The sequence below is a fragment of the Pipistrellus kuhlii genome, unplaced genomic scaffold (assembly GCF_014108245.1).
Source record: "Pipistrellus kuhlii isolate mPipKuh1 unplaced genomic scaffold, mPipKuh1.p scaffold_m20_p_1, whole genome shotgun sequence".
NCBI classification, from domain to species: Eukaryota; Metazoa; Chordata; class Mammalia; order Chiroptera; family Vespertilionidae; genus Pipistrellus; species Pipistrellus kuhlii.
The window spans coordinates 1778819-1790886 of NW_023425404.1; the positions used below are offsets into that span (position 1 = coordinate 1778819).

Sequence of the window (12068 nt, forward strand, 5' to 3'; positions counted from 1 at the left end):
TTTCCCTTAAGGGATTCTCTTTACTTGAAAAACGTGCATGGGAGCTGGGGCCAGGGGACAGGTACAGGACCAGATAGTGGGAAAACTGCTCTGAGTCTAGACCACATGTGTCAAACACAAGGCCCGCGGGCCAAATCCGTCCCGCCAGGCCTTGCAATGTGGCCCGCACTTCGCTGTCATCACTGCACTCCGCTGCGTTTCCATCACAATGACAGTTTATGACTGTTCAGTAAACCATTCGGCCCGCGATTTAGGCTGGATTTTAGATTTTGGCCCCTTCTCTGATTGAGTTCGACACCCCTAGTCTAGACCCTGCCCTTTTTTTTAAAGTATATTTTTATTGATTTCACAGAGGGAGAGAGAGATAGAAACATCAATGATGAGAGAGAATTATTCATCAGCTGCCTCTTGCACGCCCTACACTGGGGATCTAACCTACAACCTGGGCATGTGTCCTGACTGGGAATCAAACTATGACTTCCTGGTTCATAGGTCAGCACTCAACCATTGAGCCATGCCGGCCCTGGGTAGAGCCTGCCTTTTAAAAAATTATTATTATTATTATTAATATTATTATTATTATTATTATTATATTAGTTCTCTGCTCAGTGGGCAAGACCCTTGTGTACCAGAACCTCAGTTTCCCTGTCTGTCACCCAGGGGCAGTCATCTCTGCTCTGCCTGCCGTGGCATGAAGTTTTCCGTAAGGATAGGCATGAAAATTGCTTCTGAATTCTATATGCAGCGTAACTGATTTTATTGAAAGGTGCTATTTATTGTTTTGACACCGATGACCATTTCTCTATATGAAGAGGCAGTTGTGTGACCTTGGGCAGCTTTTTAATCTCTCTGACTCCGTTTTCCCTTTTGTCAAGGAAGAGGAGCCCAGAGAGTTGTTGGGGGGATAAAGTGGGCTCCTGCACACAGGCAGTGCTCAGAGTTAACCTGCTCCTGGGATGTGGCACCATACATTTCTCTCACCAGCTACCCCGGAATTGAATAGCTCAGCCCTGTTGCCACTGTATCGCTTAACTGTGACAACCAAGACACTCAGCTCACACACCAAGGTGAATCGAGGTTATAGAGGCTTAGGATTAAAAACAGTGACATCAGTTGCAGACACGCAGGATCACTTTAGCACTCTCCACCCTTCTCCACCTCAGGGACGTGATCGCTATCTGAAAAGGTGGACTGGTTTGAGTGCTCATGCAGCTGCATCAAGATTTTCTTTGCATTGTACAGTCTTAGTGCTCTGTGGTGGTTCTCTCGTAAGAAATCACCTGCAGGTGTTCAGAGCCACGGGCTGTGCTCTCAGGGCTAAGAAAGGGGTATGGCTGCTTTTGACTCTATGCCCCTTTCCTCAAACTCTGGCCTTAGCAGTAGCCTGGCAGCCAATCAGCTTCCTGCACCTGATCTTCCGCGGGGGCATCTTGACCCACCCCACCCTGAACGGTGAGAACTGACCGTTAAATCTTCAGGACTCTTGTGATTCAGTTGATGTTACATTGACATTTTGAAATAGGCCATTGTGGGAGTATTTGTTCCATGGAAATTGGCAAACTTGACAAATCAGAACTTTGCCCCTCTGGAGAGCCAGTGTGTTTTGTACACGTTTTCACCTGCACAGGAACCTTTAGTCTCCCTCTCTCCTCTGTTCCCGTCTCCCTCCTCCTCTCTGCCTCTCAGGCTGGTAGAGCTGGTTTCATTTATGAGGCAGAACTGAGAAAACCATGTTTAAAAAATTGGGGATACTGCTGTTAGGATAATTATGACTTCCAAGGTGGTGCAGAACATCTAAGGAAACTTAGCATTCTTAGGCTTATTTGCCTTAGAGACAATCACTCACTTTAACCTTAAGTTTAGGAACATCTGATCTCAGGAGAGAGCTTCTGTTGATGTACTCTCTCTCTTTTTATTTTTTTATTTTTTAAATATATTTTATTGATTTTTTACAGAGAGGAAGATAGAGGGATAGAGAGTTAGAAACATCGATGAAAGAGAATCATCGGTCAGCTGCCTCTTGCACACCCCCTACTGGGGATGTGCCTGCAACCAAGGTACATGCCCTTGACTGGAATCAAACTTGGGACCTTTCAGTCCCAAGGCCGACGTTCTATCCACTGAGCCAAACCGGTTTCGGCTCTCACTCCTTTTAAATAAATGTGTTTTTATTGATTTTGGAGAGAGGAAGGGAAAAGGAGAGAGAGAGAAACGTCAATGAGAGAGAACCATTAGCATCAATGGGCTACCTCCTACACGCCCCCTACTGGGGATCGAGCTCACAACCGTGGGCACATGTCCTGACCAGGAGGTGACCTCTTCGTGTGTGGGTTGATGCTCAACCACTGAGCCACATCAGTAGGATATGATGATGTGCCTCTCTTATATCTGATCTTTCTGGTGTCATGATGGAGATTTTAGCTCTGCTTGGTTTTCCTGGTTTAAAAATGTGGTGATCTGCCGGGACTGGTTTAGCTCAATGGATAGAGCATCGGCTTGGGGACTGAAGGGACCCGGGTTCGATTCCGGTCAAGGGCATGTACCTTGGTTGCGGGCATATCCCCAGTAGGGGGTGTGCAAGAGGCAACTGATCGATGACTCTCTCTCATCGATGTTTCTAACTCTCTATCTCTCTCCCTTCCTCTCTGTACAAAATCAATAAAATATATTTAAAAAAAAATAAAAAAAATAAAAACGTGGTGATCCAACTCAGGTCACACAAGCCTGAAACATAACACAGAACAGAACAACATGCTACCATAGCAAACATTCCATTTTTTCCCCCCCAGAATGATTTAAATAACTAATATTTTTTCCCCTAATTTATATATTTTTTAAAAGACATCAAAGCTTCTTGCAATCAGGAGGTTGTATTTAAAGCCTTTTTTTATGTACAGTAGCTGATTTTGGTGTGCTGAGTTGAAATTGGGGAGTTCTATGCAGGAATGCTGACTGCTGGGAGCCTCACCTTTCATTACAACAGAACCCCGAAACCAGCTGCATTTCAAAACCTCCTATCTGGGCGACTTATCTGGGCTTTGGCCTTGAAAGGAATGTCACCCTCCTAATATTTGTTAGACCAGTGTGCGCGAGTGTGTGAAGGAGCGGCAATTTCTCCTGTGTGTTGCCAGTCTTCAGTTTCTCTTCCAAGGGGCTGTGCTTGTGTATATTTCATATATACATACGACTATTTTTACAGGGAATGAAAAAGAGCCGAGTAGATGCAAAAAAAATGGGTCCTCTCAAGCTGGCTGCCCTGAACGGACTCTCGCTGTCTCGCCTGCCTCTGCCGGACGAGGGGAAGGACATGTCAGCCAGAGCCACCAATGACGAGAGGGTACGTACCAGTGGGCCGGTCCCCTCCCCAGCTGGCTGCTAACGCGCTGTGTGCTTCCTGAGATCTCAGAGCCTTTTCCGACCCTTTCAGTGATGATACATGAGTGTTAAGGAATTTTGTGATCTGGACCTCAAACTTGGGGCAAATTGATAGCTAATGTCTTAAGTTCAGGCTAGAATGTTTTTTTTTTTTCTTTTTCTTTTTTCTTTTCTGCATGTTATGCTTTACCTTCTTCCAGCCATCTGTGGCAGTCTTGGTTTTTGATGGCTTTCAAGTTAGAGAGGAGATCTGTAAATGCCTCTGAGAACACACAGGGAAGAAGGCAGATGTTGCTTTGATCGCACTGAAAATTCTCTCCATAGCAAAGGATTACTGAAGCTTTCAGAACTTCCTTGGCGACCACGACAGACGTGAAGCACACCAAGCAAAAATGAATGTGCTTCCCACTGGGTGCTGGAGATGGTTTCCAGCATTTACCCCTGTCTGCAGCTTTTTATATGATTATACGTTATAAGATTGAGGCATGCGTTCATTGATATTGGAATCAATGATCCTACTCTAGGAATACTGACTTCCACAGGGAATTTCCTGTGTCATAGGGATCACAAAACTGACCCTAATTTAGAGAAATTGAATCCACAGATTGCTTTAGGCCAACTTTTCACCTTTAAGCGGAACGTTTTTGCTTTTGTTTCTCATCAGTAAGATTAATGCATTTGCTCTTGTTATGGCTTGGTAAAAATTTAGCTCTGGTTTCACCCAGAATTTTTACTTGAAGCAGCTGTACAGCCAATGGATAGCTGTGCCTGTGACTTTATCCTTGTCGTCCCCTGCTTTCTGTTGACAGTGTAAAATTCTGGAACAGCGGTTGGAGCAGGGAATGGTGTTCACAGAATATGAAAGAATCCTCAAAAAACGGCTCGTCGATGGGGAGTGCTCAACGGCCCGACTCCCCGAAAATGCAGAGAGAAACCGGTTCCAGGACGTGCTTCCCTACGACGACGCCAGAGTGGAGTTGGTCCCAACCAAAGAGAACAACACTGGGTACATCAACGCGTCCCACATTAAGGTGAGAGGAGCATTTACACTGACGAGCAAGACGGGAGGCTGTGAGTTCAAGTACACGACCTAGAATGACATTCATACTTGTATTCTGAAAACACCTGTTTTTCTTTTAAATTTCTTTATTGATTAAGGTATTACATATGTGTCCTTATTCCCCCATTACCTCCCACCTCCCATTCATGCTCCCCAACCCCCTGTTATCTGTGTCCATTGATTAGGCTTATATGCATGCATATGAGTCCTTTGGTTGATCTAACCCCCTTACCCCCACCCTCCCCTTCCTTCCCTGAGAAAACATCCACTGGGGCCATGGTCTGCAAACTGAGGCTCGAGAGCCACATGTGGCTCTTTGGCCCCTTGCGTGTGGCTCTTCCACAAAATACTACGGCCTGGGCAAGTCTATTTTGAAGGAGTGGTGTTAGAAGAAGTTTACGTTTAAAAAATGTGGCTCTCAAAAGAAATTTCAATCGATGTACTGTTGATATTTGGCTCTGTGGACTGATGAGTTTGCCGACCACTGGGTTGGGAGAACTGTGTTATGTGGTTAACTGGGAAATCCAGACACCCAGGCCGGGTAGAGAGTGTTTACAGAGTCTGAGCCACCTTCGCTCTGGCCACGCGCTGAAACCCTCTGCCCCCAGCAGTGTAATCAGGACTCGAAGCACTGACTTGCCCAATTTCAGAACTTTGTCTTTCTAAATCAGAAGACTTCATCCGCTGCTCCTGAGAGAATCTGTAAGCTAGACCTGGTCTTTCCTCACTACCAACCTGTGTGCATTTTTATGTAACAAAAGCGTCCAGTTTTTTAGTGTTTTCACCAAAGCTTTTACTGGAAGTGGTGCCGCCTGCTCTCTTTGCACACTCCCCGTCATCGCTCTTAAACAGTGTTTTGTTCTTTGAAGAGGCAGCGCCACCTTTTCCCCGGAAACAGTAAAATGTCATTGAACTGGGGCAGCCTATTGCACCCATTAACATGGAAACAGCAATGGTTCACAGGAGGGAGAGAGGAGGCCAGCTTCTCTGTCTCCATCACTCACACCCTCCTTCCTGCCGGTGAGGGTCAGTCCCCTTTGTGGGAGGGAGAGACGTCCTCCCAGTGTGTGAATGAGTCAGGATCTGTGGTCAGGCGCTGTTTCCTTCCTCCCACCTTCTGTTTAGTTTGCAAGTGACATTTGGGGACACCAGTTCCACACGTGCAGCTTTCCAGCGACCTGGTGGTCTGCCTGTGAGCGGCACACTCTTGGTGGGGTATCTGCGCATGTGCTTCTTTCTATGTGGGCACAGTCTGCTTAAGAAGCGAGCCTGGCCCTAACCGGTTTGGCTCAGTGGATAGAGCGTTGGCCTGCACACTGAAGGGTCCCAGGTTCGATTCTAGTCAAGGACATGTACCTTGGTTTTGGGCATATACCAGGGGAGGCAATACCTATATACATATACACATACACATACATATACATATACATATACATATACATATACATATACATATACACATACACATACACATACACATACACACACATATATTTTAAATCCTTCTTACACATTTTAAAAAATATATTTTATTGACTTTTTTACAGAGAGGAAGAGGGAGGGATAGAGAGTTAGAAACATCGATGAGATAGCAACATCAATCAGCTGCCTCTTGCACACCTCCTACAGGGGATGTGACTGCAACCAACATACATGTCCTTGACCGGAACCAAACCTGGGACCCTTCAGTCTGCAGGCCGATGCTCTATCCACTGAGCCAAACCAGTTTCGGCTACATAACTTTTTTTAATATATTTTTTATTGATGTCAGAGAGGAAGGGAGAGGGAGAGAGAGATTAAAACATCAATGATAAAGAGAATCATTGATCAGCTGCCTCTTGCATGCCCCCTAACAGGGTATCAGGCCTGCAACCCAGGCATGTGCCCTGACCGGAAATTGAATCATGACCTCCTGGTTTATTGGTCGATGCTCAACCCCTGAGCTACACAGGCTGGGCGGCAGGCAATATTTTTATTTTAACTTGAGAACTAAGATTCAGAGAGGTTCAGCAAATTGCCCCGGGTCGCATAGATATTATGTGAACTCATAGCAAGTTTATAAAGATGTCAAAAGTGGAAATTGTACTAACAAGGAAAAAGAATAAGATGAATGATGTAGTTCACTTTTTGGTATTACCACAAACAAATGTGTATACATGCCTGTGTACCTACGTGACATATGCACATTCATTTTTTAACCTTTTCTCGCCTCAGGTCTCTGTCAGTGGAATCGAATGGGACTACATTGCCACACAGGGCCCGCTGCAGAACACCTGCCAGGACTTCTGGCAGATGGTGTGGGAACAGGGAATTGCCATCATAGCGATGGTGACAGCGGAAGAGGTGAGTGCTCATTTCTCTCCATCGGTGTTCTCCGTCTCCGATGAGAAGTTATGGTCGGTCCTGTGGGGATCCTGACGCTCGGAGAGAGGGGCAGGTTGGGAGAGCGATCCCGCGCCTCGGCGTGCTGTCTCTTGTGTCGCTGGGCCTTGCGTTGTGTTCTGACTGTCCGTGTGTGCGTCTTTAACAGGAGGGCGGAAGGGAGAAGAGCTTCAGGTACTGGCCGCGCCTTGGTTCCCGGCACAACACCGTCACCTACGGGAGGTTCAAGATCACCACCCGGTTCCGCACGGACTCGGGCTGCTATGCCACCACCGGCCTGAAGATGAAGCACCTGCTCACGGGCCAGGAGAGGACCGTCTGGCACCTGCAGTACACGGACTGGCCGGAGCACGGCTGCCCCGAGGACCTCAAGGGGTTTCTGTGTAAGTGTCCCCGCTGCCAGCACGGCCCCTGCGGGGCTCTGACCTCAGCCATGGAGAGGAAGGCCTGTGCTCCTGGAATAGTTCCGTTATGTTGTCTCGTATTAACTCTGGGCTTGTGTTGTTGTTTTTTTGTTTTTTTAAAAAAATATATTTTTATTAATTTCAAAGAGGAAGGAAGAGGGAGAAAGAGATATGCCGTATTTTTCGGACCATAAGACGCACTTTTATCCCCCAGAAGTGGGGGGAAAAAGTCCCTGCGTCTTATGGTCCAAATATAGCCTACACATATACTTTAAAAAAAAAGTTTTTTTACTTGCCCGGCTCTGTGTGGTCTCTGTGTGCTTGCCCGGCTCTAAAATGGTTCTAAATGCTGCTGTTTACTTTACAGGGTTGATTACATGTGTTTATGACTGTGATGTTGGGTTTTAATGCACATAAAATATTTTAGGACACTATTTGTTTCAGAATCTTTTTTTCTTCATTTCCCTTCTCTAAAAACTGGTGCGTCTTATGGTCCGGAGCGTCTTATGGTCCGAAAAATACGGTAATAGAAACATTGTAATGAGAGAAAATCATGGAATGGCTCCCTCCTGCACTCCCCGTACTGGGGATGGAGCCTGCAACCTGGGCATGTGCCCCTGGCCAGAATCAAACCCGGGACCCTTCAGTCCGAAGGCGGACACTCTATCCACTGAGCCAGACTAGCCCGGGTGGGCTTGTTTTAAGAGAAAAGATTTTTAAGTGTTTAGGGGAAGCTTAGCAGGACTTTTTATTATTTATTTATTTTGTTTACTTTTATTGATTTCAGAGAGGAAGGGAGAAGAGGAGAGAGATGGAAATATCAATGATAAGAGAGAACCAGTGATTGGCTGCCTCCTGCATGTCCCACACTGGGGATCGAGCCCACAAGCTGGGCATGTGCCCTGACTGGGAATTGAACCATGACCTCAACCATTGAGCCACGCCGTCGGCTAAAAGAAGTTTTTTTTTTTTTTTACGTATAACGTGGTGGTGAGTGAAATTCGGTGAATGACTCTTGGGGAGTTTTTCCTCCCTTGGGTTTTGTAGGTGAGAAAACGGGAGGCCAGGCGGAGTCCGAGCTCATCGAGACCGGACTGTCCGTCAGTGGTGGGGCCCGCTGACTGGCGCCCTGTGCTCGTCCGGGGTCCTCCCCGCCAGTGGAGGTGATCTGCAGACTGTCAGTGTGATCTGCCTTATACCCCGAATGTTTCTCTATCTCATTGATACTTCACAGCATACCTGGAGGAGATCCAGTCTGTGCGACGCCACACCAACAGCACGAGTGAACCCCAAGGCCCCAACCCCCCGCTGCTGGTCCACTGCAGCGCGGGCGTGGGGAGGACCGGCGTCGTCATCTTGTCCGAGATCATGATCGCCTGCCTGGAGCACAACGAGGTGTCTTTTTCCTTCCTTTTCGGCGTGGGGAGAGGTGGGCGAGGCGCAAGTCCGGGGAGAGAGGCACCTCGTTATCTAACAGCTCTTTCTGAGCGAGGTTCCTTGGTGTGTGTTTTTCCCCACAAGTAGGAATTTTTTTTTTTTTTTTTTTGGTCTAAGATAAAAGTCTGAATTTTATTTTTATTGATTGATCTATTTAAAAAATATTTTTATTGCCGAAACTGGTTTGGCTCAGTAGATAGAGCATCAGCCTGCGGACTGAAGAGTCCCAGGTTCGATTCCTGTCAAGGGCATGTACCTTGGTTGCGGGCACATCCCCAGTAGGGGGTGTGCAAGAGGCAGCTGATCGATGACTCTCTCTCATCGATGTTTCTAGCTCTCTATCTCTCTCCCTTCCTCTCTCTAAAAAATCAATAAAATATATAAAATAAATAAATAAATAAATAAATAATATTTGTATTGATTTTAGAGAGAAAGGGAGAGGGAGAGAGAGAGATAGAAACATCAGTGATGAGAGAGCCCTAGCTGGTTTGACTCAGTGAGTAGAACATCAGTGGCCTGAAGACTGAAGGGTCCTGGGTTTGATTTCAATCAAGGACTCATGCCTGGGTTGCAGGCTTGATCCTCAGAAGGGGGCATGCAGGAGGCAGCCGATGGAGGATTCTCTCTCATCATTTTCTCTCTCCCCTTTCCCTTCCTCTTTAAAATCAATGAAACATAGTTTTAAAAAATGATGAGAAAGAATCATCCATCTGCTGCCTCCTGGGAATCAAACTGTGACCTCCTGGTTCATAGGTCGATGCTCAACCCCTGAATGACGCTGGGTGGGGCACAAGTGGGATCCTGGGCCTGGGGGCGCATGTGCATCAGCTGGTTCTCCTTGAGCACCTGTCTGAGCTCCAGTCACTCTTCCAGAGCTGCGACTTTCCCCGCACAGCTCCGTGAGTTCTCCCAGATCGAGCGAGGGCTTTTTGCACGTTGACTTTTCTAACACCGACTCGGGGGAGCAGATTAGTAGACTGGGGAGCAGATTAGTAGACTGGCCAGCTTTTCTGTGTCTTTATGGACCACTTCTTTCCTGTCATCTGTCTGCACCTCTCCGGTCATGATTTCCATCATTTGGTGGACCTGTTGCTGCTGAGAGTAAGAGGTCATACAAATCTGATGGTTGCATTTTTTTTTTTTTTTTTTTTTAGTAAAACCAACACAGAATGGATGAAGCAAATAATGGTTGTAGCCTTGACAAAATACAAGCTTCAGCCATGGTCTGCCATTGTTTGACCAGGGAGCACGTTTTATCTCCATGTGAGATCCATGCCATGGGAGTTAGACAGGGTTTGCCCTGCACATGCTCAGTAATCGGCTTGGATGTTCTAAGGGCAGCGCCATTGATTCTGCAGGTCTGCTGGCTCACTTCAACAACACAATCCTTGAGGCCATCAGATGTGATTTTGGTTCCTTGTGTTCTTGTGATTGGTTTTTACCAATATTTCCTTTATTGAACAAGGCTGGTTCTTTCATATCACACCCATCTTCCATAGGAAATGGATCAACCACTTTCTCCTTGGCCCCCTTGTTGCCGCCTTTCATAGGGTATTTATTCTTTTAAAAAATATATTTTATTGATTTTTTTTTTTACAGAGAGGAAGAGAGAGGGATAGTGAGTTAGAAACATCGATGAGAGAGAATCATCGATCAGCTGCCTCTTGCACACCCCCTACTGGGGATGTACCCGCAACCAAGGTACATGCCCTTGACCGGAATTGAACCTGGGACCTTTCAATCTGCAGGCTGACGCTCTATCCACTGAGCCAAACCGGCTTTGGCAGGATATTTATTCTTGCCGACCGCCATGGTGTGCTTCTTAGAGAACCAAATGGTCCTTGGGTTCTCTTGTTTATTTGTGTGTTGTTTTGGTAGAAGATGCCCAGGTAGACGAGTTAGAAGGTCGACCATCTCCTAACCCAGTGGGCGGCAAACTCATTAGTCAACAGAGCAGTGAGCTGCAGTTTGTCGACCACTGTCTTAACCAGGTTTGTGCTAGGACCTGAACTCTCCCTGGGGGAGTGCCTTCCGCTCACCGCTGCATCTCTCACTCTAGGTGCTCGACATCCCCCGGGTGCTGGACAAGCTGAGGCAGCAGAGAATGATGCTGGTGCAGACCCTGGTCCAGTACACGTTCGTGTACAGAGTGCTCATCCAGTTCCTGAAGAGCTCCAGGCTCATCTAAGCTCCCACAGCTGCGGAAGGGGACCCGCCTCCGTGAAGCGTTTACCGTCAGGACAGGGCCGGCCTGAGTCACATTGAATCCCCCGACACACGTCCCCGCAGCAGGCTCGCTGGGGAGCCAGGGCAGTGCGGATGCCGGCCCCGAGGGAGTGTGATGGCTGCGGGGATTCCCCTGGGACGACGCCAGAGATGGAGGGTTTGGTGTCCAGGGAGCGGCCCTGCCCCGGTCTGTCCGATTTGCAGCACTTGCACACGTTTTTTGGAGACTGTGTTTTCTAGACAATTCTATATTTTACTGAAGCTCTGCTGGGCAACTCTGGCAATCATTAACAGGCATAGATTTCTATCTTAAACAAGTCTTTGCTAATGGAATTTTATTTCATGACTAAAATATTTTGGGGTTTTCTTGTTGAGAAACCAAACTTTTCCATGGAGAAAAGCCACAAAGACGAGTGGTTCCTTTGTAACTTTGTATGTAAAACCGTGTTATTATCTTTTGATATTTTTAAAAAATAACCTTGGGTACTTAACAGTTTAGTTACCAAATCCAACGTACAAGAAGAATCTAAAAGTGTTATTTTGGAATATGTAGAAAGCATTATTATATTCAGAAACATTTTTTATCCTAAAAAAATTCATATATTTTTTACCTTCTATATTTTCCAAATCACAGTTTGACTCATTAAGGTACGGAAACGAATCAGCTAAGGGAAAGCTGTGAATGAAGGCACGTCGTTTTTAAATGGAAGAGAATGATCAGATTCACTGCTGTTTTTTTTTTTTTTCTTCTCAGTATTATTCATAAACCTAAATGAGTTTGCTTTTGTTGGTTGAAAATGAAGTGAAATTGCGCAGGTTGGGTTTAAGCTCTCTTTCTTGGTTTAAAACAATACACCTGGGTTAGAATACGTGTGCTGTTTTCCCGATGAAACGCTAACAGGAGCAGGGGCTTTGGAAGAGATCGGGAGGAAGAGGATGTAGGGTGCCTGGGACACGAGGACGTGTAGAGTCAGTGCAGGATGGCAAATGCAAGATGCCTTTGTTTTCACAAAAACGCAGTATTATCTCTCCTCAGACAGAGGCGCTGGGATGGGGAGGGGGAGCCCGGGGGCGTGGGGCTGACCCCCCAGGGATGGGTACCCCCAGGAAACCCCAGGCCTGTCAGTGTCAGAGACCACTTGGGCTCCCTTGGAGTTCTTCCACCGCAACCTCTATTCTTTTTT

General features: G+C 46.6%; 1 protein-coding gene across 2 annotated transcripts in view; it reads left to right on the forward strand.

Moving 5' to 3' along the window:
- PTPN21 (protein tyrosine phosphatase non-receptor type 21) overlaps positions 1 to 12068 on the forward strand; it is a 64619-nt gene extending 52551 nt beyond the window's left edge. For both annotated transcript variants that reach the window (XM_045574680.1, XM_036429584.2), the window contains 6 exons: positions 3200 to 3337; positions 4185 to 4406; positions 6650 to 6778; positions 6966 to 7200; positions 8456 to 8616; positions 10718 to 12068. In XM_045574680.1, the coding sequence (XP_045430636.1) occupies positions 3200 to 3337; positions 4185 to 4406; positions 6650 to 6778; positions 6966 to 7200; positions 8456 to 8616; positions 10718 to 10846 (1014 nt within the window). In that variant the 3' untranslated portion in view covers positions 10847 to 12068. The remainder of the gene's footprint in view (positions 1 to 3199; positions 3338 to 4184; positions 4407 to 6649; positions 6779 to 6965; positions 7201 to 8455; positions 8617 to 10717) is intronic.